Source organism: Eumetopias jubatus, unplaced genomic scaffold (genome assembly GCF_037043125.1).
Source record: "Eumetopias jubatus isolate StellerSeaLion01/CBP00866 unplaced genomic scaffold, mEumJub1_p1.0 scaffold_4, whole genome shotgun sequence".
NCBI lineage: Eukaryota > Metazoa > Chordata > Mammalia > Carnivora > Otariidae > Eumetopias > Eumetopias jubatus.
This window is the reverse complement of record NW_028274810.1, coordinates 32,133,960-32,159,552: the sequence shown is the minus strand read 5'-3', so window position 1 is coordinate 32,159,552 and position 25,593 is coordinate 32,133,960. Positions and strand designations below refer to the sequence as shown.

At 40.3% G+C, this 25,593-nt stretch overlaps 1 protein-coding gene across 2 annotated transcripts in view; it reads left to right on the top strand.

The window, feature by feature from the left end:
- LRRC8C (leucine rich repeat containing 8 VRAC subunit C) overlaps positions 1–25,593 on the top strand; it is an 80,205-nt gene that overhangs the window by 28,078 nt on the left and 26,534 nt on the right. For both annotated transcript variants that reach the window (XM_028087612.2, XM_028087611.2), the window contains exon 2: positions 16,545–16,686. In XM_028087612.2, coding sequence (XP_027943413.1) covers positions 16,549–16,686 — 138 coding nt within the window. In that variant the 5' untranslated portion in view covers positions 16,545–16,548. The remainder of the gene's footprint in view (positions 1–16,544; positions 16,687–25,593) is intronic.

The following is a 25,593-nucleotide window of genomic DNA, read 5'->3' as shown; positions in this document are numbered from 1 at the left end:
TCCCTCTAACAAAAAAATGATTCAAAGTTTGCTTCTTCTGTTTGTATGAAGAATTATGTTTTAGTGCGATATCCCAAGTTAGAACCAAAGGCTCCAAACACCAAGGAATTCTTATTCCTAACAGTAAACTCCGTATCACACTTACCAAATCTGATCGTTAGCTTTACCAATGGTATCAGTAGCTGTCGTATATTGAGGGCTATAGGACTGCCGTTAGTGTTTGCTACAGTGATCTCTTAACACACTTCTCCCGGTAGTCCTGTGAAGGAAGATTCTATGCTTTTCTCCATTTTAAAGAAGAAGAAACAGATTAAGTAAGACCTGCTCCTTGTCACCCAGGTCACAAGTGGCAGAACCAAGATCCACACTCAGGCACTTTGGCTTGCTTGAGTGCTATGCCCCCCGTCACTGTAATTCTAGAGTAACACTTTTAAAACTCTGGTACTACATTAATACGACTGTCTGTTCTTGCCTTCATTACTAAGGACATATCACCTCCCAAGAAGTAGAGATTGGGCATGGAAAATGTAACCTATTCCTTAGGTTTGTTTCTTTGTCTTTTCCTATAAGAAAACCAGAGCTCTAGAATGTGTGGCGGTACCATGCCATTTGGGGAAAAAGGAGTGGGCTGGAAATACATAAAGCTGAACTTCTAAAGTCATTTAAGATCACACATTACTGAAGAAAGTCTCATTTGATCCCTGTAGACTCTTTGCCTTCCCCCTGTTTAATTCTGGGAGTTAAAGAAAAGAAAGGTACAGAATGTTTATTAGATAAGCTTAGTCCTTATTACTATGGTTCTACTCCCTTGGATATTCTCTTTCTTTAATCTGTTTACATGTTTTTTTGCCTGTTGCCATGGTAAAGTTCATTCCACGAGTGAGAGACCTCAGTGCTGAAGGAGGTTTTCTTAATGTTAAATCTTGCATTTTTACTTCCACATTTTATCTTGGTGTTACTAGGGCAACCCAAATAATTTCATTTTCTCTTTGAAGTTGATACATTTAAAGCTGTTTTACCCTCATGCTGACTCATTCATGTTCTTACTTCTTTTCTAGTTTAATTCCCACAGCTACTTTCTTTACACAGATGTTTTCTGCTTTTCTGTAGCCACAATGGCTGAGGTACTGTTGGTATAGTAGTTAAGTATGTGGGGGAATTAAAATCCTACTGAGGATTAGAAAAGAGCCATGGACCTTCTCACCAGAGGAAAAAATAAAGGCCAGTTTAAGAAATAATGGATGAATATACAATGGGGACAAGACAGTCTCTTCAATAAATGGTGTTGAGCAAACTGGACAGCTACCTGCAAAAGAATGAAACTGGACCACTACCTTATACCACACACAAAAGTAAACTCAAAATGAATTAAAGACTTGAACATAAGACCTAAAACCATTAAACTCCTAGAAGAAACATAGGGGATAAGCTCCCTGACATCAGTCTTGGCAATGATTTTTTGGATTTGACACCAGAAGCAAAGGCAACAAAAGCAAAAGTAAACAAGTGGAGACCACATCAAACCATAAAGCTTCTATACAGGAAAGGAAAATGAAAAGGCAACCTATGGAATAGGGGAAAATACTTGCAAACCATATATATGATAAGGGGTTAATATCCAAAATATGTGAAGAACTCCTATAATTCAATAGGAAAAAAAGTAGTTCTATTAAAAGTAGGCAGATGATCTGAATAGTTCTTTTTCCAAAGAAAACATACAAATGGGCAACAAGTATATGAAAAGGTGCTCAACATCACTAATCATCAGGGAAATGCAAACCAAAACCACAATGAGATATCAGCTCTTGTTATCAACCACTTACTTGTTAGAATAGTTATTATCAAAACAACAAGAAATAACTAGCATTGGGAGGAGGTAGAGAAAAGGGAACCCTTGTGCACTATTGGTAGAAATGTAAGTTGGTGTAGGCACTATGGAAAACAGTATGAGGTTCCTGAAAAAATTTAAAAATAGAACTACCATACAATCTAGCAGTTCCACCTTCTGGGTGTTTATCTGAAGGAAACAAAAAACACTAACTCAGAAAGGTACCTACACCCCCATGCGCATTGCAGCATTATTTGCAATAGCCAAAACATGGAAACAACCTAAGCGTCTATCGATGGATCAGGGGATAAAGCAAATGTGGTGTGTATAGACATACAATGGAATATTTTTCAGCCACAAAAAGGAGGAAATTCTGCCATTTATGAAAGTGCATGGACCTTGAGGGCATTATGCTATGTGAAATAAGTAAGACTGAGAAAGACAAATACTGTGTGATCTCACTTAAAATGTGGAATCTAAAAAAAATGAAATAAAACAAAATTTGTAGATACAGAGAAGAAATGGCTGGTTACCAGAGGCAGGGGTAGGCAAAATGGGGGAAGGGGGTCAAAAAGAATGAACTTTCAGTTACAAAATAATTAAGTGTCGGGATGTAATGTACAGTGTGGCAACTATAGTTAACAGTACCATATTGTATATTGGAAACTTGCTAAAAGACTCCATCTTAAAAGTCCTCATCACAAGAAAAAAGTTGTAACTATGTGTGGTTGGTGGATATTAACTAAACTGATTTGGGTAATCATTTCACAATATATACACATATATCAAATCATATTATATACCTGAAACTAATACAATGTTATATGTCAATTATATCTTGATTAAAAAGAGACATGATGAGGTGCCTGGGTGGCTCAGTCAGTTGAGTGGCTCTTGATTTCGGTTCAGGTCATGATCTCAGGGTCCTGGGATCAAGCCCTGCATCAAGGCTCCCCACTCAGCAGGGAATCTGCTTGTCTCCCTCTCCCTCTGCCCCTCCCCCTGCTCACACACCCGCATGCTCTCTCTAAAATAATAAATCTTAAAAAAAGACATAAAAATATGGAACAAATATTATTTCTTATTACCCAAATTTATTTGGGTCTTGGGTTTTGAATAGCAAGTTGCAAGAGTTTGTATAGCAAAGGATTCACCAAAAAATCTGTCCCACTCTATTCTAAGTTCAGATTGTGAAAGTTAAGACACCTGTTCAGTTCTGTTTTCATTTTTACTTCATCCCAGGGCAATCTCCTGTTTGGTTTTATATCTCTGTCCTTCTCTGGCAAGTCTCTTGGCGAATTACCTGGAGGAGTTAAATGGCTAGTTGGCATGCATCTTTCCCAATGCTGGTCTGGCTCACAAACTTTTTGAGTTTGAATTCATGCAAAAAACTAAGGAGCAAAGAGAAAAGATGACACATTTTTGAGTTTCCTTGTTTAACAGATCTGTTGCCCACATATTTGAGTATAGCTTATTTATCTTTTATCCCCAGTTCTTGACATGTAGTAGTTGGATAACAAATGTTGAAAGAGGGAGGAAAGGAGGAAAGATGGAGGGAAGGGGGAAGAAAGAAAAGGAAAGAAGGGTTTTTTTTTTTTAAGAGAAAGAAGAAAAGGAGAAAATTTAAAAAAATAAACCAAAGGAGACTGTCCTCTGGCCAAAGACTGAATTTCCTATGTGTAACTCAGAAGTCAGCTCCAAAGGAGGAATTCTAGATGAATTTTGAGCTAGGTGGCTACACTGCAGGTTGGCACATGTTTGGACAGATGCAGGGGAGAAGAGCAGCCGTTGGCCCTCATAGTTGCCACCTGTGCTCAGTCCCAGGAAATTACTGAGCAGCCCCCTCACTGGTCATGACTCGTCTACTGAGATTCGAGAACAATGTTCGCTATTTGCGGTGAGCATTTTGTGAATTCAGCACCAAACATGGCCTACCCACCCCGAACTTTGGAGCATCTCTAGACAATTAACAAGAGAGTGAAGGCGTTGTGTGGAGGTTGATTCAGGAGATCCAGGAGAAGTTGGTTCATATGTTTGAGAAGGCATTTTCAGCAGCAAAGTACAAGGTGAAGCTGATAAGGTCTACATGCTTCTACAAAAAGGTTGCTTTGTGTAAATTTTTAGAAAATTAGAAAGACTCTTAGTGAGTCTTAGTGCCTTTGGCATTTCAGTCTAAGAATGTGTAACTTGTTGCCCTCTTTGTCTCGCAATCTGGACCAGCTTGGGCTGCCCTGTGTCTCCAGAGATAGAAAATATCAGATCTAACCTCATTCAATGTACACAGAAACAAAACAGTTATGATGAGTGATGGAGAGCTAAACGGATACATCTTAAAGGGGGAACAAAGAGCCATCATATTACAGACCTTTCATTATGCCTGGAATGTTCTCCTGATCCTGGCTTCCAACTTTACCTAGATAACTATTCCTATCTGTACTTCATATTTCCATGCAGACATCACTTCTTAAACCCGCAGTGTCTCAGGTATCTCAGTATATATCAGTGTCCTAGACTTCCACTTCATCATACCTATCACAACTGTGATTAAATTGTCATGATTTATTATCTGTCTCTCCACCATAATGTAGGGTTCATACAGACAAGGGTTATGTCTGGCTTACTCACTAGTATATCCACATTGGTGAGCTCAATACCTTGCAGTTTAAAGCTACTCTAGGACTTGTAAAAGAATGAATAAGGGGCTCCTAGGTGGCTCAGTGGGTTAAGTGCCCAACTCTTGATTTTGGCTCAGGTCATGATCTTGGGGTCCTGGGATCCAGCCCTGCTTTGGGCTCCATGCTTAGCAGGGAGTCTGCTTGAGATTTTCTCTCTCTTCCTCTGCCCCCCCTCGAATAAATAAGTCTTAAAAACAAAACAAAACAAAACAAAACAAAACAAAACAAAAAACAAATGAATAAACGTGCCAGGCACTGTGGTAAGTGCTAGGGATACAAAGCTCTTAAAGACACTGCATCTATCCTTGAGAAACTGTGCTCCTGAAGTAGGTATCTCCAAGGATAATTTATCCTTCTCTCAGCTTCCAGAGGGGAAAGACCAAGGGTGAATCATGACGGCAGGGCTTTCTCCACCTCATTTTCCCAAATCCTACTTCTTTCCCACAAGAATCCCAACATGGACTCTGTTTGTATCTGAGGACATGGAGTAGAAATGAATCACCCTATCTTTCCACCAATTTGTTTCTTTGTTGAGTGGATATTTATTTTGGCTTTACCAAAACAATTTAAATTTATGTCTATAGAGACATTTTTTTGGTCCCTAAAACATTAGTCTATTAAGCTTTTAACATGGGTCATCTGAAAATAGGATCAAACATTACAGAACAGATAAAAACAAACAAATCCCCACAGTTGTTGTTCCATAAACCTTGATTTTCCCTTGGACCTGAGCCACCCAAAAGATCATCCATGCATTCCTAAATTCCCATTTTATTTCAGAACTTCCAGAGTCTCTCAGCTTTGAAATGTTTGACTTTAAAAAGGTAGGTTTTTTTTCTTGTTTCTTCCTTACTTTTTCCAACTAAATCTAAGGTTTTAGATACATTCCTGTGACCTTTCTACACAATTTTTCATTTTTCAGTATTTGTGATTAATACATAAAACCTCCCAATTTGGGATGCCTGGGTGGCTGGGTCAGTTAAGCGTCTGCCTTCGGCTCAGGTCATGATCCCGGGGTCCTGGGATCGAGCCCCGCATCGGGCTCCCTGCTCAGCAGGAAGCCTGCTTCTCCCTCTCCCTCTGCCTGCCACTCCCCCTGCTTATGCTCTCTCTCTCTGACAGATAAATAAAATCTTTAAAAAAAAAAATCCCAATTTAACAACTACTGAACTGGTTGTGCTCCTTTCAAGTTTCCCTAGTCCACCTTTTCATCCTACTGATGAAGTTGCTGACCAAAACAACTTTAGAGAACCAGATGGCACCATGCAAGTCAATAGATTGCGGGGCTTCAGTATCTTGTTTTCTAGGTCTTTCAACCATTTTTAAAAATATATTTAGCAGGGCCCTCAATGTCTTTGAGACAGTTTTCTCAGGAAGGGACTCCACTGGCCCCAAGCCATCTTTCTTACTAATAATAGCAACTGCAAGTAAACAATTTCAAAATACTATACAGTTTGTCTATAAAGGTGGTACTGCTTTGGGTCTTATTCCATGTTAGCTAATGAGTTCTATTTTTTTTTCCTCTTTTTTCTTTTTGCTGACAAAAGTGTTCAAATGAATAAGCCTGAGATCTCACACTTACTTGGTCTTGTAGCTTTGTTTTTAATAATTCATTTATTCAGTGAATATATGTTGAGCACCTGTTACATGCCAAAGACTGCTAGATGATAGGAATAGAATGGAGAGCAACATTCATCCAAGAACCACACAAATGAGTGGAAAATGGGGTCTGCAACAGAGGCCACCTAGGGAGTCCAGGGTGCTGCAGAGCCTGCGTGCTGGGTTTGACCCAGTCGGGGAGATCAGGGGTGGCTTGCCTGAGTACACGGCGCCAAAGCCAAGATCTGCAGGATGCATAGGAATCTGCAAAGCAAAGGGGAATTGAAAGAACATTTATTTCAGTTATAGGATTAACACCACAACTCCCTGCTACTATTGCCTGAATCACCCTCGTAGTGACTTTAAGAGCCACACAGATCACTTGACCTTTGCAATCATGTAATGTAGGTCACCTCCTTTCACTATTTCTTTTGGGGGTGGGGGTAGCTTTTTTGTTTTTTGTCCTTTTTAACTAAAGAATCTATTATCTTCAGAAACAGATGTACGTTAATTAGTTGATTCATACCTCCCAAGCTTTTCTTTCATTTAGATTTTTGGCATATTCGAGGTCTGACAGGCAGGTAGCCTTTGACCATATTCTCCTAGAACCTTCATATAAAAAAACTTTTATTCCCTCCCTCAGCTTCTAGAATGCAAGCCTCTAGGAGTATCGAGTATCATTGTGTTAGATTTCATTTAGCTTTGCTGTGAGAAAATAAGAGTTAGAAGAGGGAACTCATATAATACCTAACTTGGAAAAGATGGACCATTAAATCAATATGTTAAAGTTAGAGCCAAACCCAACAAATATTCTTCCTGTAGGCAAAGAGCCTTGCATTAAATATTTATGTGGAATGAACAAAAACCTAATATTCTAATTTTTAGGTGCATCCACATCCATTTTAATATTCTGCCAATAAAAGTATGGTAGTTGTTAATTCTCTCACATAGAGTCGTGTCTTCCTGGGGGCTGGAGGACCTGGACTTCCTTCATCAGGGATTTTATTGAGCACATCCAACAGGAAAGACAAACCAGGAGCTGACTTCCTGAAAACAACCTTTTTGAAAAGCCCCAAAATTAACTTAGCAGTTAATTTTTTTTTTTTTTTGCTATTCTCAAACCTTCTCTTAAAAGAGAAATTGTAATTGGTAGATCCCTGTAAAGAATTTAATAAAAAGGGCAATCAAAAGGTTATACTATAAATCCGTTAGTCTTCCAATCTCTCACTTTAAACACCAATCTCTTGTTTCCAGAGCAGTGTTACTTCGTTTCCAAGGTGTTATATTTAACATAGGTAGAAATTTTTTAATTTTACCACATAAAAAAAAAAGCTTAGTGGGAAAGTTCTTGATAATAAGTTGCTTTAGCTGCCTGTCACACTTTTGGTTGACTGTTTTTCTAAGTATCAGTCTATCTATGTTTGTGAAAAGTATTTGTAAAACATGCCAAACTGCCTAATGGAACAGACGAGGCAACCTTCCCCCGTAGAATCATTAGGAATTCAACTTAAACTATGGAGCATGTTATACCCCGGCGCTAACAATATGAAATGAAAGGTGACCTCTGGCTTTCAGGCCACTCAACTCCAAAAAGTAAAAAACTAAGAGCATTCAGTGTTGATGTTCTGAAGGACAGGGTCTTCCTGTCTTCCCCGCCATCCTCTGCTGGCTGTCCTTCGGTCAGAAAGGAAGCAGGCTTCCAGGGAGACTGACCGCCTGGCCAGCACCTGTTTTGTCTGCATTTTTGGCCTGCTCCGTATGTTCACGGTGCATCTGCTGCTTAGGACTGTTGTGCTTTCCTTGCTCAGACGGGTAAAACGGGACTGGAGGTAAATGTTTCTTTTTGTCCATGAAAGGAAGAGATAGTCTTCAAAGCAGTCATTACAGATTTACTCAATTGAATCCTAGACTTAGTTTCTGGAAGTCAAAACTGATAAGATGAACTGAAATCTTGTCTCAATCACATTTAAATGATATCAAGTGTTGGAAGGGAAACACACAATCTTTTCAAGGGTTTAGAATCCTGTTAGAGAGGGGGTGGAGGTTTATGTATACACTGTGTCTCCTGCAAGACTGTTCCTGCTTTAAAGGAGAGGGAAACAACCTGAAACAAAGAGGTGACCATGAAGACCAGTGGGATGCCGAGAGCCGAAGCCGTATTTCTCGGAGAGACTGTCTGTAAATTCACAATGACAGAGATGAGGAAGGCAGGGAGTAACATTTGATGATAGTCCTTTATGATCACTTTTTAAGACTATCAGATCACAATGCAGCCTCATTTCAGAAAAGATTTCTGAATTCACATTTACTTGAAGTGTACACTGTAAGCATTAAATAGTTATTGGTGTCATATGATGAAGCTGAAGCTCTTTGACGAAAATTCCAAAGAAAGCAAAGCCTTTTTTTAAGATCTCACCGAGATTTAGAAGTGCACTATTCCAAACCATTATTATCATAAACAAGACTATTACGTGTGGATCTGCTTTCTGTCTCTTGTTTCTTAATAGAGCAATGTTCTGATAAGGGAGTCACAAAATTTGGCCATTGGGTACACGCTCGACCTAAGAAGTCATTATTGATCGACACATCTTCTTTAACACTAGTGACAGAACATTGTGCATTAAAATTTCAATGATCCTTAACTTTGAAATCATAAATTATTCCTGACTCTTTTCTTCTTCTCAAACACTCTTCAGTAGTGCATGTTCTTTGAATAATCATTATTTACAATGTGAAGCTATATGGTAATAGTCACTCTTTTATTTATTGCAGCGTCATACTTTTAACAGAGGATAATAATAGAAGAAAGAGCTTGGCCCTTACTACAAAATGCACAACTGGGTGTGTGTATCTGTGTGTGAGTATGTGTGTATATGGAGGCCTAGTTTGATTTAACAAATGGGAATTGAGGTCCATTCTAAGGCATTGTGTTTTCTAGAAGACACAGAGATAAACAAGATATAAACCCTGTCTTCAGTAGAGTAAAAATAACCTCTTTAAAGGCATCATTGGCACAGGAAACACTAATCCCGTCACATTTACGAAGCAGACCAATTATAATTGATGCTTTCATAGGAATTTCTTTAATACGGGGGTGAGGACAGGTACCTTGTCTTCTGTTTCGTTCACTTCCATTCCCCTAGCACCTAGCACAGTACCTGACATATCTTACACTCCCATTATTCTATAGCAAGTGCATGAGTAAATAAAGGTAATCCATGCTTGTGAGAAAAAAAATTCAGCTGGTGATCATCATATGTAACAAACTTTTAGTGGATTCAAAAGCTTCTGACTACGATAAAGATAACTGTGGAAACCGTCATGCAAAGCAAAGTCCTTGAGATGTAGGACCTGAAGTAGAATGATTAAAGGGATTTTTCTTTAAGTATGTGAAAGGTATAATGAGGAAGAGGTATATCTTTTTTTAAGAACGTGATTTGCTAGGTAGGAGTAATTTTTGCTTCCCACCTCCACTACCACTCTTAGGAAAAAGAAGTTAAGCTTAATTTGAATATTTTCCAAATAATGTGATTGGGCCATTAATTTGACATGGCATCATGGAAATATGCAAGGAGATAATAACACAGAAGTATCCCTTGGGTTGCAAGTTTCACTTGCCTCTTCCCATTCTGTCTGAGTCAAATTCTTGCTTTATGGGACTGTAAGGCCAGTAGAGCTCAAAAGTCATTTAAATATATGTATTAATAATAGCTTTTTAAAATTTCATGCCATCAAATAGGAATATGAAAAGAGAAATTGAATACAGGACAAATTCTACTTAAACAGTTTGTTTCTTAGGATATTCAAAATTCTTTACTTTTGAATCAGCATGATGTAGTATTAACTAAGAACTATAAGGGATAAGATTTGGTTAGAGGTTTTGGCTTACCATTGGCTGTGTTCCTTGGGCAAGTCACCTAAGCTCTCGGCTCAAGTTTTTCACTCGTAAAAGGAGAGTTATTGACGAGATCATCTCTGAAGGTGCCATTCAGGTTCTAAAATTTTATGACTTGTTTATGATTTTCTTTTAATTGAATATATTTCTGTAGAACCATGGAGTTGATCTTCTTTGGTGGAGTTTTCTAGAGATATTTTGTCACGTGTACCACAACTACAGAGTAAAACACAATCTAGAGTCATGTTTTCCCAAGAGAGAAAGGTATCATTTTAGGAACTGGAAAATTTGGCATTTTCTCCTGTTTTTTATTTCTATCATTGTACTGCCAGAAGAAAAGCAGTTTGTTTTACTTTTATAATTGATGTTTTGAGCATATCCTGATGACTTTATTAGGATTTATGGGGCCTTTGGGTACAGCTGGGAAGAACCCCTAAAAAATCATGGTATTTCTGCGTTCTTCCTCACTTGCACCCCTTCTCCACACTAGCCTCAGGACACCAGCTGATGTCCTGGCCCTGCACCATGGGATCTTCCTCCCATGACATTACTCAGAGACATACTTTGCCTTTATAACGATTATTTCTAAAGCTAAAGGCAATTGCACCCCCCACCCCGTCCTTCATTAAAATTATGCATTTTCAACTAATTTATTCAGCAAACAATGAGTGCCTACTATATGTCAAGCATTATTTTCTGGATAGTTGGGATACATCAACGTACAAAATAGAACTGAAAAGTACCTGCCTTCTTGAAATTTACATTCTTGTAGGAGACAGACAAAAAATTAAGGAACACAACATATTTTGGCAGATTGGATGTGGGATGTAAGAGACAAAGAACAGTCGGGGATGACTCCAAGTTTTTGAACCTAAGCAACTGGAAAGATGGAGTTCCATCGACTGAGATAGGAAAGTTGCAAGAGACACAGGGCTTTGCTGGAGTTAGGAGGAGGTAGGAATAAGAGAATAGAACTGGAGTGGATTTGGGACATACTGCATTTAATGTGTCTGGTGCATATCCACATGGAGATGTCAAGTAGACAGTTGGGTCCATGACTCTGGATTCAGATATGAATTTGTGTTCCTTATGGATGCTCTTTAAAGCACTGTGCCTAGATGCAATCACCAGACGAAGACAGACTTTGGGAAGAGAAGAGGACTAAAGACTGAGCACTGAGCACTCCAAAGTCAGAGGTCAGGTCAAAGAGGAGGAACCAGCAAAGGAGTTAAAGAAGGAACAGCCAGGGAAAGAGGAGGAGAACCTAAAGGCTGTGCTTCCTGAAAGTGAAATAAAGAATGGTCAAATTATGCCTGTGCTGCTGATATGCTGATAGAGCAAATAGGTGAGGGCTGAGAATTGGCCATTTGATTTAGTAACATCGATGAACAATGTATGTGGATTTCTTTTCTGTAGAATTCATATTTCATGTGCTTAAATTCATTTTTATAATGGGCCACATTACGATTACAACACCTGTTATCATTGGAATTGGCTCTTGTTCCCTTTAATGGTGTATGGATGTACTGTCTAAAGGTGATGCCACTTTCCAGCTTCCAGAAAAATGTAGAACAAAGCAAATGCTGGCCATACCTGCCCGATAGGCATTGGAGAACTGTGTTAGCAATCAGGTTTGAATAGAAGTAGAGTACGTTTCACGTTCTTAAAGGTAAAGATTAATAGAGCAGAATTTGCTCTGTGTAATTAATTCTGGAGAAGACGATATTAAGATTCTCTTGAGAGGGAAGAAGACAGATTGTTCAGGGAGAGCCAAATAAGTGAAAGAAATAAGAAACTCTGGGTTTGCAAGTAACTTTACCAATATTCCTTACCAAAGGATTATATGATACGATCTTTTGGAGAAGTAAATTTTGTAGAGCCATTAAAATGACTTTTGGAAATAAGTATTTTAATAAAGAAATGCACATGGATTTCTGCAAAAGGACACAGAGGCAGATATATAACATAATGTAAAAATTATATAATTTTAATTAGGATACCAGAATCTCATGATTGAATTGAAATGCCATATTTCCAAGGACATTATTTAATTAGATAAACTAAACTCTTACATATTAAGTTGGAAATTCAAGTTGGAAGAAATATAGAGATAATCATTTACATATCTAAAATAGAAAAAAAATAGAAATAAAATTATGCTGATTGATCTTTAGGGGAAAAAACTTTAAACCCAAGCAGTTAATTTTCAGAAGTGACTCCTTCAACTTGAAACACTAACTCTTGAAATGGTAACAAATCAATCAGAAGCTACAATAATAATGAAAGAGAGATCAAGTGTAGTCCCTGTTATGCATGTCTTTCATCAGAAATGCTGAAATTTGTGAAAGAATACAAAAAAGAATTTTTTTTCAATCAGTGAGCCCAAGGTCCATCTGTCCTCTCTCTAGTTATGGGAGTTTTTTAATCAACTTCTTTATCCCTACCCTTTTTTTTTGCATCAAAAATAATTCCAAGGATTATTGCTGTGCTGGATATCACCTTTTAGCCTTATGATATGTTAAAATAATAAAGCCTGTGTGTGGGTATGTATTATACATCTATGTACATTCATATGTACTATAATATGTGCACACATACATGGTAGGTACATAAACATGCCTATATACATACACTTACCCAAAAGAGGTGAAGTGTGTTCGGAGCTCAAACACTAAAAGGCTGTGTCATCTTGACCAGCTGTTTCTCTAACAACCCATCTTTTTTAAAAATTTTATTTAAATTCAATTAATTAACATATAGTATATTATTAGTTTCAGAGGTAGAGGTCGGTGATACATCAGTTGTATATAACACACAGTGCTCATTCCATCCATTGCCCTCCTTAGTGCCCATCACCCAGTCACCCCAACCCTCCATCCCCCTCCCCTCCAGCAAACCTCAGTTTGTTTCCTCTGATTAATAAGAGTCTCTTATGGTTTGTCTCCCTCTCTGATTTCGCCTTGTTTTATTTTTCCCTCCTTTCCCCTATGCTTCTCTGTTTTGCTTCTTAAATTCCACATCTGATTGAAATCATATGATAATTGTCTTTTTCTGATGGACTTATTTCACTCAGCATAATACCCTCTAGTTCCATCCATGTCGTTGCAAATGGCGAGATTTCATTTTTTTAATGGCTGAGTAGTATTCTATTGTGTGTGTGTGTATATATATATATGTATATATATATATATATATACACACCACATCTTCTTTATCCATTCGTCTGTTGTTGGACATCTGGGCTCTTTCCATAGTTTGGCTGTTGTGGACATTGCTACTATAAACATTGGGGTGCAGGTGCCCCTTTGGATCACTACATCTGTATCTTGGGGTAAATACCTGGTAGTGCCATTGCTGGGTCATAGGGTAGCTCTATTTTCAACTGTTTGAGGAACCTCCATACTGTTTTCCAGAGTGGCCGCACCAGCTTGCATTCCCACCAACAGTGTAGGAGGGTTCCCCCTTCTCCGCATCCTCGCCAACATCTGTCATTTCCTGACTTGTTAATTTTAGCCTTTCTGACTGGTGTGAGGTGGTATCTCATTGTGGTTTTGATTTGTATTTCCCTGATGCTGAGTGATGTTGAGCATTTTTTCATGTGCTGTTGGTCATGTGTATGTCTTCTTTCTAAGGACCCATCTTAATTAGGCTGTGCCAATATTCGAGGCAGTGCATAACACTTAAGTTCCTTAGTTCGTCTTTATTTTCCATATTAAGAGACTAGTGCCTGTGAAGGCAACTTGGCCAAGGACTCAGAGAACTTTGCTTAGTCTGAGTGCCCAGGGTTTGCTTTTTTAACAAGAGCTGCAGATAAAGAAAAGAACAGCAAGCCTCTACCTCAGTCCTTCTCAAAGTGTGGTTCGTGGAACCCTGGTGGCCTAAACCTTTTTAGGGAGTCCACAAGGTCAAAACTATTTTTTAATGCTAAGATTTTTTTTTTTTTGCCCTTTTCACTTATGATGCAAAAGTGATGGTGGGCACCTTAGCATGAAACAAGATAGAGGTTTCAGACTGTACTGTGGTGATTATATTCTTCACTGGCATACACTTACAACTTTAAAAATAATACCAGTTTCATTTCATGTCCTTATTGACCCAATAAAAATTATTTTAATAACACAGCCCATGACTACATATTGTATTAATGCACTATATGATGGAGAATACATAGAGCATTTCTGCTGCATTGCACAGTACAATGGTTGTCTCAAGGAAAAGTCCTTATTTGAGTTGAAAGTTGAATTAGCTACTTTATCGTATTACACCACTTTTATTTGAATAAAACAACTGATTTTTCAGACTTTAGTATGTGGAAGATATCTTCTCAAGATGAATAAAGTGAGCCTAATGCTTCAAGAAAAGCTACTGATACTCTTTGCTGCCAGAAATGATCTCTCTCTCTCTCTCTGTCAAATAAATAAATAAAATCTTTTTTTAAAAAAATGCTCCTTGAGGTCCTTCTTACTACTAGAGCATGAAGGGGTCCTGAGATCAAAACACTTGAAAACCACTGCTCTACATGGTGCATTTTATTCCTCAAATTGTTCCTCACTTTAAAGAACAAGCCCAGTTCCCCCCAAGGGGTACAGGAACTTACCATGAAGGAAACAACCAAGAAATCCATCCAAGAATATAGACCCGAGCGCAGGTGCCGCTCTGGTTAGCGCTGTCCCGGCAGTGGCCGGGCTCACCCCCGATCTAATGCGGAGGAGCACCCCTCCATGAATAAGCATCGGAAGGCTCTCACTCATTCAACAACAGTTGTTCAGGGTCTCCTCCTGTTTGCCGGGGACTGTGGTGAGTGATGGGAATGTGAAATAGAATAGGACAGGAGCATCTGAAGCAGAACTTGGGGGTGAAGAGGACCGAGAGCCTCTGTGACTGCCACTGGAGCCTTCGGGACTAGGAAACATTTGGGGCAGTAAGGTTGTAATGATTCATGGAGAGGCAAAGAGGTCACGAAGTGTCAGGACATCAAACTTTGAACTAGTCTGAAACGTCAGGGATGCTGGGAATCTGCGAAAGTTCTTTATTTAGGTTGTGTGGCTTGCTGGCAACCTATGTTTTGAGGACACATAGGCATAGCATATAGGTTCTTCCTTCAAGAAGCCTGCAGGCCAGCGGAAGTAACAGAATGGAGTTAGGAAAGTTGCATTTTGTTAAAATGAGAAAATCATAAAAAAACGAGGTCATATCAAATGCTACACAGATGTCAGGTAGGTGGGTCATAGGTGATAGCAGCACCAGGCAGTTGAAATTTTCAACATCATCTTAAGGAACAAATCCAAAAAGAAGACGAATCACTGCTTGAGGAAGTCAGCTAAAGAAACAAGACAGAATGGATAACATGATAATAGTTTTCAAAGATAAACCACCTGTGATCTCAAAGAAGATGTTTTGCTTTGCTTTGCTTTGCTTTGGGCTGTTTATTGTATAGCCCTTAATTCAGTATTCAGGAAAGAAAGATCCATAACACAAACAAGGCTTGGGAGAATAAGCAGCCAAGGTAGCGTTGCCCTTGTTCTTTAATTAAGACGGAGTAACAAGGATGGATGCAGAGAACTAGATTATCGGATCCAAAGGTGGCAAAAGTGAGAGAAATGTTCTTTTTGTCTCACATAGGCTAGCTACCCTTATTCGTTGCCGTGAGGTAAGAAAAGAACATTCCTTCTCACAGTAGCAGGATGATGAACTTCAAGTCCCGGATCACAGTAAAGGCAGTGGGACTGAGCCATGAGGAAGTACAACGCAGGCTAGAAGCGGCTGTGTCCTCCTGCCCCTTCCCTCCAGAGTCTCACGTGCATCCTCTTCATTTATCTTCTGTTATTTCGAGAGAGAGAGACATTTCCAAGGACAACTGATTTCTCAGAAGAGAAAATCAGGATGAATTTGAGGTCCACGGTGAAATATGAGGAATACAGAAAATAGAGAAAAGAAATCAAGTCAAAAGCACAGGGACAAAAAAAAAATGGGAGGCAAGAAAAAAGGAAGTCCTTTCCAAAGCATCCCCTCCCCCTACGGTAACCACCACCGATGAGATCTTCTCTCTCATAAGACAAGGACCATGTGGCAAAGTCATCTGCCTTCCCAGGTAGCAAGCACTATTATGTTACAAAGAGAGATCAGTAAATAACACAAACCAATGCTGAGATTACATTTAAGAGAGTTTAAAGCAGCCACGCAGGGTGGTAAGATAAATAGTAGAAACATTTCAAAGGTTAGGCTCTGTTCTCTCTGACACCTTTGTGTTTTGTTTAGGGGAAGGAAGAGTCCAGGAAATAATGCTCTGCCCTGACCGTGGTCTCTCTGGTCCACATGGAGCCAAAGGGAACCCACTTTATGGGATAATAGTCAATAAAGGACTTGCGTTTTCCATGTGGAAATGACTCTACTGGTGGTTTTATTCATTGGCTTCATAAGACACTCAGGTGCCATGACAACTCCTGGATCCAGACTGTTTCTCACGGGTTGGAGCAGCATTTCGAATACTGTTAATGCGGTGTGTTGTGCCTGAAGATAAATTAACTCACAGCCTTTCCTTTCTCAGCAACATGATTCCGGTGACAGAATTCCGGCAGTTCTCTGAGCAGCAGCCTGCCTTCCGTGTGCTGAAACCGTGGTGGGATGTGTTTACCGACTACCTTTCGGTGGCTATGCTGATGATCGGCGTGTTCGGGTGTACTCTCCAGGTAGGTGCCTAGACTCAGGTCAGAACAGAAGCCGGAGCAAGACACTAAGCTATTGAGACCTTTAAAAAGAGCTGGCAGTGTGATTTTTAACTACGTAAGTACTAGTTGCCCTTCTCTGCCTGTGTGTGGTGTTTGTAGTCATGGCAGGGAGCCCAAAACATGTATTTACTGAACTTTCCTAATAAGGTAAATATGGTACTTGGAAGACTTCACTGAGCCCAAACAACAGTTGCCTATGGTCAAGTAATACTTGATGCCACTAACATCAAGTTATCTTGTGTTTTGTTTAGGGGAAGAAAGAGTCCAGGAAATAACTGATAACACCTTATCTTTCAAAGTTGGGTTTATAGTAAAATATAGTAAAATATAGCATGTACAGCCACAGTGTCATTTCTATGGCCAAAATAGAACCTTTTTCTTTTCTTTACGTCTCATACTAACCCCTCATAGGATTTTCTGAAAGAACTGACATTTTGAGGTGACATTATTTTACCCCATTTTTTTAAGATTTTTTTTTATTTATTTATTTTAGAGAGAATGTGCGCATGCATGAGTGTGTGAGTGGGGGTAGGGGCAAAGGGAGAGAGAGAACCTTAAGCAGACTCAGCGCTGTGCACAGAGCCCAATGCAGGGCTCAATCTCATGACCCTGAGATCATGACCTGAGCCAAAATCAAGTCAGATGCTTAACTGACTGAGCCACCCAGGCGCCCCTCCCCAAGTTTATTTCTGAATTAAAGTGTAACCCAATCAAAATTTATTCTGTGTAGATGCTATATATTCATACATTGAATCCAGATCCTTTTTGCATACCTGTTATGTGCCAGGCACTGTAGTTTGAAGATATATATAAAAGCAGTTCATTTCTCAGGTAAAACTAAATAAACCAGCAATAAGTGTTATACTATGATAGAGGCATCCATAAAACACTAGGGGAGTACAGAGGAGGAGCACTGGGCTTGGGGAAGAGAGAAAAGGGGATGGCTGTATTAAAACTTGGAGAACCAGGGAGCTTTGGTGGCTCAGTTGGTTAAGCGTCTGCCTTTAGCTCAGGTCATGATCCCAGATTCCTGGGTTCGAGCCCCACATGGGGCTCCCTGCTCAGCAGGGAATCTGCTTCTCCTTTTCCCTCTGTGCTCTCTCTCACTCTTGCCCTCTCTCAAGTAAATGAATAAAATCTTTAAAAAAAAAAAAAACTTGGAAGGGCACCTGGGTGGCTCAGTTGCTTAAGCATCTGCCTTCGGCTCAGGTCATGATCCCAGGGTCCTGGGATGGAGCCCCGCGTCGGGTTCCCTGCTCAGCTGGGAGCCTGCTTCTCACTCTGCTCCTGTCTCCTGCTCATGTTCTCTCTCTCTCTCTCAAATAAATAAATAAAATCTTTTTAAAAATAAAAATAAAGAGCTTCCTGGTCTAGGTGGTAAAATGATGAGCAATTATGCTATGTTTCCTTAGGTGCTGTGATAGGGGGCAAACCAGGGTTTGAACTGTTCCAGTTCTTTTTTTCTTTTTTTAAGATTTTTATTCATTTACTTGAGAGAGTCATGATCTCAGGGTCATGAGATAGAGCCCTGCATAGGGCTCTGTGCTGGGCGTGGAGCCTGCTTAGGATTCTCTCTCTCCCTCTGCCCCTCCCCAACAACCGCCTCTCTCCCTCCCTTAAAAAAAAAAAAAGGATTTCAATAATAGTTAACACATAGTGCTTCCTAAGTGTCAGGTACTCTTCTGAATACTTCACACATATTTTAACTCATTTCATCCTCATGGCAACTGTAAGATGTAGGTACTATTATTATCCCCATTTCCAGTGAGATAACAAAGGCTCAAAGAGCTTAGGGAAACCTCCAAGGTGAGGTTGCTTGCTGAGACCCAGGCAGTTTGACCCCAAATTCTCTCCTCTTAATCTCTAACCCCACGCTGCTCTTTATTTGTAGCCTGAAAACATTTTGCCCTTCCCCTACCCCTCAAAAAGGATGCCAGTGAAAAACTAGAGCTTGAAAGAGAGAAAGGACATACGTTCATTAGTAAATAAAACAATTGGTTGTTGAAGAACCTACGGTGTCCCAGGCACTGTCCTAGGTGCTAAGAATTATCAATGCAGGAGGAAAAAGTAAAAGGCAAATATCACCGCCTTATGGAGTTTAAATTCTGTGGGAAAGCCAAATAAGAAAAAAACCAGTTAGTGAATTATATATATTAGAAGGCAATAAGGACAATGGAAAAGAACAGAGAGCATACGGGGATGGTCTCAGCAGGTGATGTTAGGAGCTGCAGTTCTCCAATGGGAAGCCTTCCCTGGGAAAGTGACTTCTGATGAAGGCATTGAAGGAAGTGCAGGAGCAGGCCAGGCAGATGTCCAGGGAGGAGCCTCCCCGGCAGAGAGAAGAGCAAAAGCAAGAGACACATGGACAAAGTGTTCACAGATCCCTTCCCCTTCTCCAGGAGAATTTGACATTTGACTTTCTCAACTTTCTAGCTCTGTTTCCCGGGAGACCTGATAAAAGTAGAATGTTAGCTGTGTTACTAGGCAACATTGCTGATGGTAGAAATGACTGCTGTTTGGTCAACTGCATCAGGGCTGGCAGAATGACAGATGTCTGGGAGGAAGCCACACCACGGGACTTCTGTGATTATGGGGACACCTCTAAATGGGCATGTCCCTTGACGCACAGAAAGGGTATCTATTGAGTTACAACCGATATAAGTCCCTTTGGAGCATAAGGCTTTTAAGCCAGGGTAAAGGCAGACCCCACCTTCAGTGGATCTCTTATCCTTGTGCCTGAGATGATCTGGGAGGAGGGGCTCGCGGAACGAAGAGGTCCTGGGCAGGGTATGGACCATACACAGTTACGAAGTTTCCTCCAAAGGTAGAAAGCCTGATGCTGCTTTGCTGGCAAGCTGTGACTTTATTCCTGGATCTTTCTAAGTGATTTCAGGGTCAGATGAGTGTTAGGATAATCTTAGAGTCTGAGTGTTGAGATGAACCTAGAAAGACCACCGGTGATGTTCCAGGCCTGAAGCAGGGGTGTCCGTGGCATGCTGGAGGAAGAGCCTCAAGGCTGGGGCGCTGAGGCAGAGTGAGGGAGGAGCAGGTAGAAGAATAAGGCCTGAGAGGCCACAGTGGTGGATCACGTAGGACCTTGTTGGCCCCTGTAAAGGTTTGGGCCTTGCTCTGAGCAAAGTGGGACATGTTTGGAGGTTCAAGCAGAAGGTTGTCAGTATCAGATCTGTGTTTCAACAGGACCACTCCAGTTGTTAAGAACACAGTGTAAGAGGCAAGGGTGGAAGCAGAGGGATTATTTAGAAGGCCAGTGCCATAATCCAGGCAAGACATGAATCAGATGGCTTGCACCAGCATTGAAGCTGTGGTTCTGGATATATTTTGAAGGATAAGCACTAAGATTTGCTGAAAGATGGAATGTGATATATGAAGAAAAAGAAAGAAATCGTGACTGTAAGGTGTTCAGGTCTGAGCACCTGGGAAAAGTTTGTTTTTTGAGCATAACTAGATATCCAAGTAGACCTGTTAAGTCAGCAGTTGTATATAAGACTGAGGAGTTCAGGGTAGGTGAAGAAGGATGGTCGTCTTCACAGAGAAGGAGGTGATGGATTCAGGATCCAGGTGGCGGGATAACCCTTGATTTGGGGGAAGGGGCATCTTCCACCAGATCAGGAATGATGGCTATAGATGCATTTTGTCGGGGGAGGGGGGAGAGGCACAGAAAGATGGGAGTTTATGCCTTATGGCTTCAGTGAGGTAGACAGCAACACATCTGTGGGGAGCTGGTGAGGGTCAGGGAGGTGGCAGGATGTGGCAACAAGGAAGGCATGGAGTAAGGTCCTCAAGGAGAAGGGCAGATATTTAGAATGGCTGGTTTGGGAACTAGAGAGGGAGGTGACATGGACAGGAGAACCCCGTCTGTTTTACTATATTACCATGTCATGGCACCTGGCCCTGCCACAGGACCTGCTTACAGAGTGTGGGAATCATTTCTCTCATTTGTGTATCCCATGGCAGGATGAAACACAGAAAGGGGAAACTGCACCGAGTGTCTTATAAGAACTAGTAGTTTGGGACGCCTGGGTGGCTCGGCTGGTTAAGCATCGGCCTTCAGCTCAGGTCATGATCTCAAGGTCCTGGGATCGAGCTCCGAGTCAGGCTCCCTGCTCAGCGGGGAGTCTGCTTCTCCCTCTGCCCCTCCCCCTGCTCGTGCTCTCTTGTGCTCTCTCTCAAATAAATAAATAAAATCTTAAAAAAAAAAGAACTAGTAGTTCACTTGGAACAAAATGAAAACAAGAGCTTGAACCTATGAAAATGTCTATAATGAACATCATTTAAGAAGTGTGCCCACAGTGAGCTCAGAAGGGACAAGTGAATGAGTTCAAGTCAGTTCAAGCATGACTTGATCATCTCTTCCTGTGCCGTGGTCAGAGTCATCTTCCTGGAGCACAGCCCTGTCATGTCTCTCTGCTGTGCAGTGGCTCTTGGTGCTCCCCACGGAGCACCCCGCCCAGCGCCACTACAGCTCATCAGAAAGTGACGTACCCCGGGCCTTTCACACACAGGCCTGTTTCATCCTTACAGCCTTTAAAAGAAAACAGACCTCAGTTAACTAGATCCATGGAGTGTGTCTGAGATGTCAAAGCTCTCAACAGTGTGAAATGCCTCAAAGGAAGATTACATCAGAATGTGAAGGCTTCCAGGCTCAGAATTCATAGGGAGTAGACCATTCGATTCAACAAACATCCCTAAGTACCCACAATATGTCAGGCATTGTGTGGGGTGCTAGACGCTGAAAGAGAAATACAGTACAGCCCAGCCTTCAGATTGCTAATAGTCTAAAGATCATAGAAATCCCTAAGTGGTGCCATTCAGTACACCTCAATGGCAGTAGACTTCAAGAACATTAAATATGATGTCATTTCAGCTGCTGGAAGTTAGGGACTTGAGATGAAAATTGAGCTAAGTCTCAATGCATGATTTTATATATATATATGATTTATATATATGTGTGTGTGATATATATATATATGGTTTAGTATATATATATGGTTTCGTATATTTGTATTTGTATATTTTGTATATATATATATATATATACAAAATATATATATATATATATTATATATATATATATTAAAGAAATGGAAGGAAAATAAACACAAACAGAAGACCTGATCATTTTACAAAGCCCTCATTGATGGGTACTCATGGCCTTTTAGGGGGCATCCTGCAGTGGGGTGGAACATTCCCACACAGCAGAAGAATTGTCTTATCCAGAATGCTGATAGCATTTCCACTGAGTAACCCTGATAAGGGAACCTGTCCTAGAATCTCTGTGTACTTTAGCTCTTTAGAAGAAAACTGTAGAGGTAGATTAGTCCCATTTTTCAGATGAGAATTTTCATCTGAAAGATTAGGTAACTTGTCCCAAAGCCAGAAGGGATGCAAAATATGTTCAGATCTGCTGTTGATTCTCCAGCCTGTACCTTTCACCCCTGTGCACACTGCTGTGGAATAATATGGAATCATGACAGTTGCACAGATCATAGGGCCAAATATTGGCTTGTGAAACAGGATCTTAAGTATAAAAACAAGTGCAAAATGGCTAAAAGGGAAAATAGAAAGAATGAATATCCTGAATTACATCTTAGATTTTCTAAAAGATTATTCACTATATACCTGCCATAAAAAAGAATGACTTTCAACCTATAGTAAACATTAAAGAAACAAAAAATAAAATATGGTATAAATTACTTAAGAAAGTAAAAACATCCTATATGTCCATATTACAAATAATGTTGAAAATAATGTTCCTTAGGGGAAGAATTTGAGCTCTTATTTTAGTTCTCATATAATCCTCTGAAATTGGCTTAATGACTGGTAATATCATAAACAAAAGGTTCTCTGTGAAACTGAAATTCCTTTCCCAATTCCAAGGCAATAGCTTAAATACTTAAATAATCATTAAAATCATATCATAAAATAGGTTTTTATGCCTTCGGTTTCCCTTTGTAAAATGGAAGTGTGATCATTCTTTCTGATCTTATTTACAAAACAAGTTATTCCTATGGTTCAAACACATGACAAAGCAAAATCTAAGGTAGGGTTTCAAGAGCACTCAATGGTGATAAAACAGTAGTACGATAGCTTTTCAACTCTTTTCGAAATGGCTTCTTCCAATGGCAAGTAAAAGTTGATTGTTTATTCCTAAAATATTGTGTTCCGCGGCGCCTGGGTGGCTCAGTCAGTTGAGCGTCCGGCTCTTGGTTTTAGCTCAGATCTTTTTTCTTTTTTTTTTTAAGACTTTATTTATTTATTTGACAGAGAGAGACATAGCGAGAGAGGGAACACAAGCAGGAGGAGTGAGAGAGGGAGAAGCAGGCTTCCCGCCGAGCAGGGAGCCCAATGCGGGGCTTGATCCCAGGACCCTGAGATCATGACCTGAGCCGAAGGCAGACGCTTAACAACTGAGCCACCCAGGCGCCCCTAGCTCAGATCTTGATCTCAGTGTCGGTCATGGGATCCAGCCCCACTCAGCTCTGAGCTCAGCACGGAATCTGCTTGCGTTTCTCTTTCTTCCTTTCCCTCCCCGCCTCTCCCCTGTGCATGCATGTTCACGTGCTTTCTCTCTCTTCAAAATAAATAAATAAATAAAATCTTTTAAAAATATCTTGTGTTCATAGAGGTTTGACACTATGCATTTTGAAAATGCTGGAGAAAGGAGGAAGTTGTTACCTACGAATCCATTGTTATCGGTGTCCATTCCTTTTGGCCCTGATGAAAAAGGCTTACAGTCAACACTCGCGTCTTACTCTTCTGACAAATATTGGTCCATTTCCAAGCAAGTAGCTATTTTTGAGGCTGCCATCAATAAGAGCAGGTATAAAAAGCATTCCTTAGATGATATCAGTGCACATTTAGAAGCACATGTAAACTCATTGTAAACCAGGAGACTGTACATATCCCATTCCTGTACAGTCATACACCCTTAAGGACCAATCGTGTAAACACCCAACTTTGTGCCATAAACAACACTATTCAAAACTCAACACACTCAATAAAATGGAACAAATCCCGAAAGGTCAACACATTGCTTCCTGGAAAAATAAGATTGCTTTAGATCTCTGCTCCGTGACTCCAGGTTATCTTATTATGACCAAATCCAAAACAGCCCACAGGCAGGCTGTTACCAAATATAGAGTTAGTAGTTAGAAACCAGAAACAGGAACTGGAAGAAACAAGCCCCCTAGAAGTCCAAGGGGACTGCTTTGTGACTGTTACACAAGAAAGACATTTCCTGCTTTCTGAATTAGGAAAGCAAAGAAAACCAAGAGAATTATTTCAATGACTTGAAAGCACCTACCAAAAAATCCCTGGGGACTTAACCCTATCCCCAGGTGTAGTCTGGCCAGCAGGGTCACCCTGGAGAGGAGTTTGGGACACTTGAGCTTGTTGGTCAGAGTCAATCCCCACCTTGATTTTTGGTGCAATTTACTGAGGTAAATTCTGCTTCTCTGAAATAGAGCCGTCAGTGTCAACTCCACAGCAAATGGCCTGCGGGTGAAAAGACTCACAGGCAGTTCACTGGAAAGTAGAGGTGATAAAAATGATGGACTCCAGGATGACTCCAGAGGAGTTCATTTTGATAACGTGCCCTGAATTCCGGCTTCTGTCTCCTTACCCCACCCTCGGTCCCATCCTATCTGGATTTCTAGCAGATCTTTGTCTTTTGTCAAATTTGAATTTAGAGATGGAGACTCAGAAATTCTTACTTAGATTAGCCTATTGTTTTAGGTGAAACTCAGAATTCTGATTGAAAGAGCAGATGGCCCTAATGGGTAGACTGAAAATGAAGCCCTCATCTATGATCTGTTTTATAAAGTTTCTGTGTACCTCATGTCACCATTCTACTTGGGGTCTTTGAGGAATGTAAAACAAATCATTTGATGGAGAAAATAATTTTAAAGAGCAGCCTTTCCCATCTCTGTAGGATGGTGGTGGATGCTGTAAGGGAAACACTATTTCAAAGTCCCCGTTGCATCTAAGTAACTAAAATATGCCTTAGTTAGGACTTCCTTGTTATGGTGGTTTATTCAAACTGATACTTTTGATCTTCCCTAGAACTTTACTCTTGTCATCTATCACCTTGACAATTTAATGTGCAGTGAATTCCTGGCCACGAATATAATATATGAGTGCCTTTCACCTCATCCTCTGGGGTTTAACATGGGCATAAATCTAAATGCTTTTCTTAGATAATCTAGAGCCATGCAATGCCAGTTAGTGAATGAGGAACATTTCTTTTTATCTCACTATTATGGATTGTTATGATCATGTTACCTATTGACTGTTTAATACTGTATCTTTTCCCTCAAATAACACAGCACTGATAGACTTTAGGGGTGTGTGTGTGTGTGTGTGTGTGTGTGTGTGTGTGTGTGTGTGTGTTTTCCTATAAGAAGCAAATGAGATTTACCATATATTTAGTCTCTGTTGTTGATCCTGGGTTATAAGTCACCAAGACCTGTATTTAAAGGTCTCTGTCGAGTAGGTTTGCTCTGATATGGGGGGCATAATCTTGTGCTTCTTATCAGGACCCTGCACTTGGAGACCTTCTCCAGTCCTCTAATCCTATCAGCCAGACAGACCGACTAGTCCTCCTCTGCTCACTTGCTTCCTCTTGAAGTCCCCTCCTTCCCATTTCACTGAGGACACTGACAACATATGGGTCCTCTCATCCACACAGGGGCCCTGAGATAAAGATTCGGCTAATACTGGGACTACATTTTAATTGTAAGGCTAGTAAGTTTCTAGGTTGTATCTGTAGTCTTCTGTTTAATATAAAGAGTGCTGCTCTTTCTTCCTCTACAGTACCGTTTTCCTTTATAAACTCTTGCACTTTTGTTA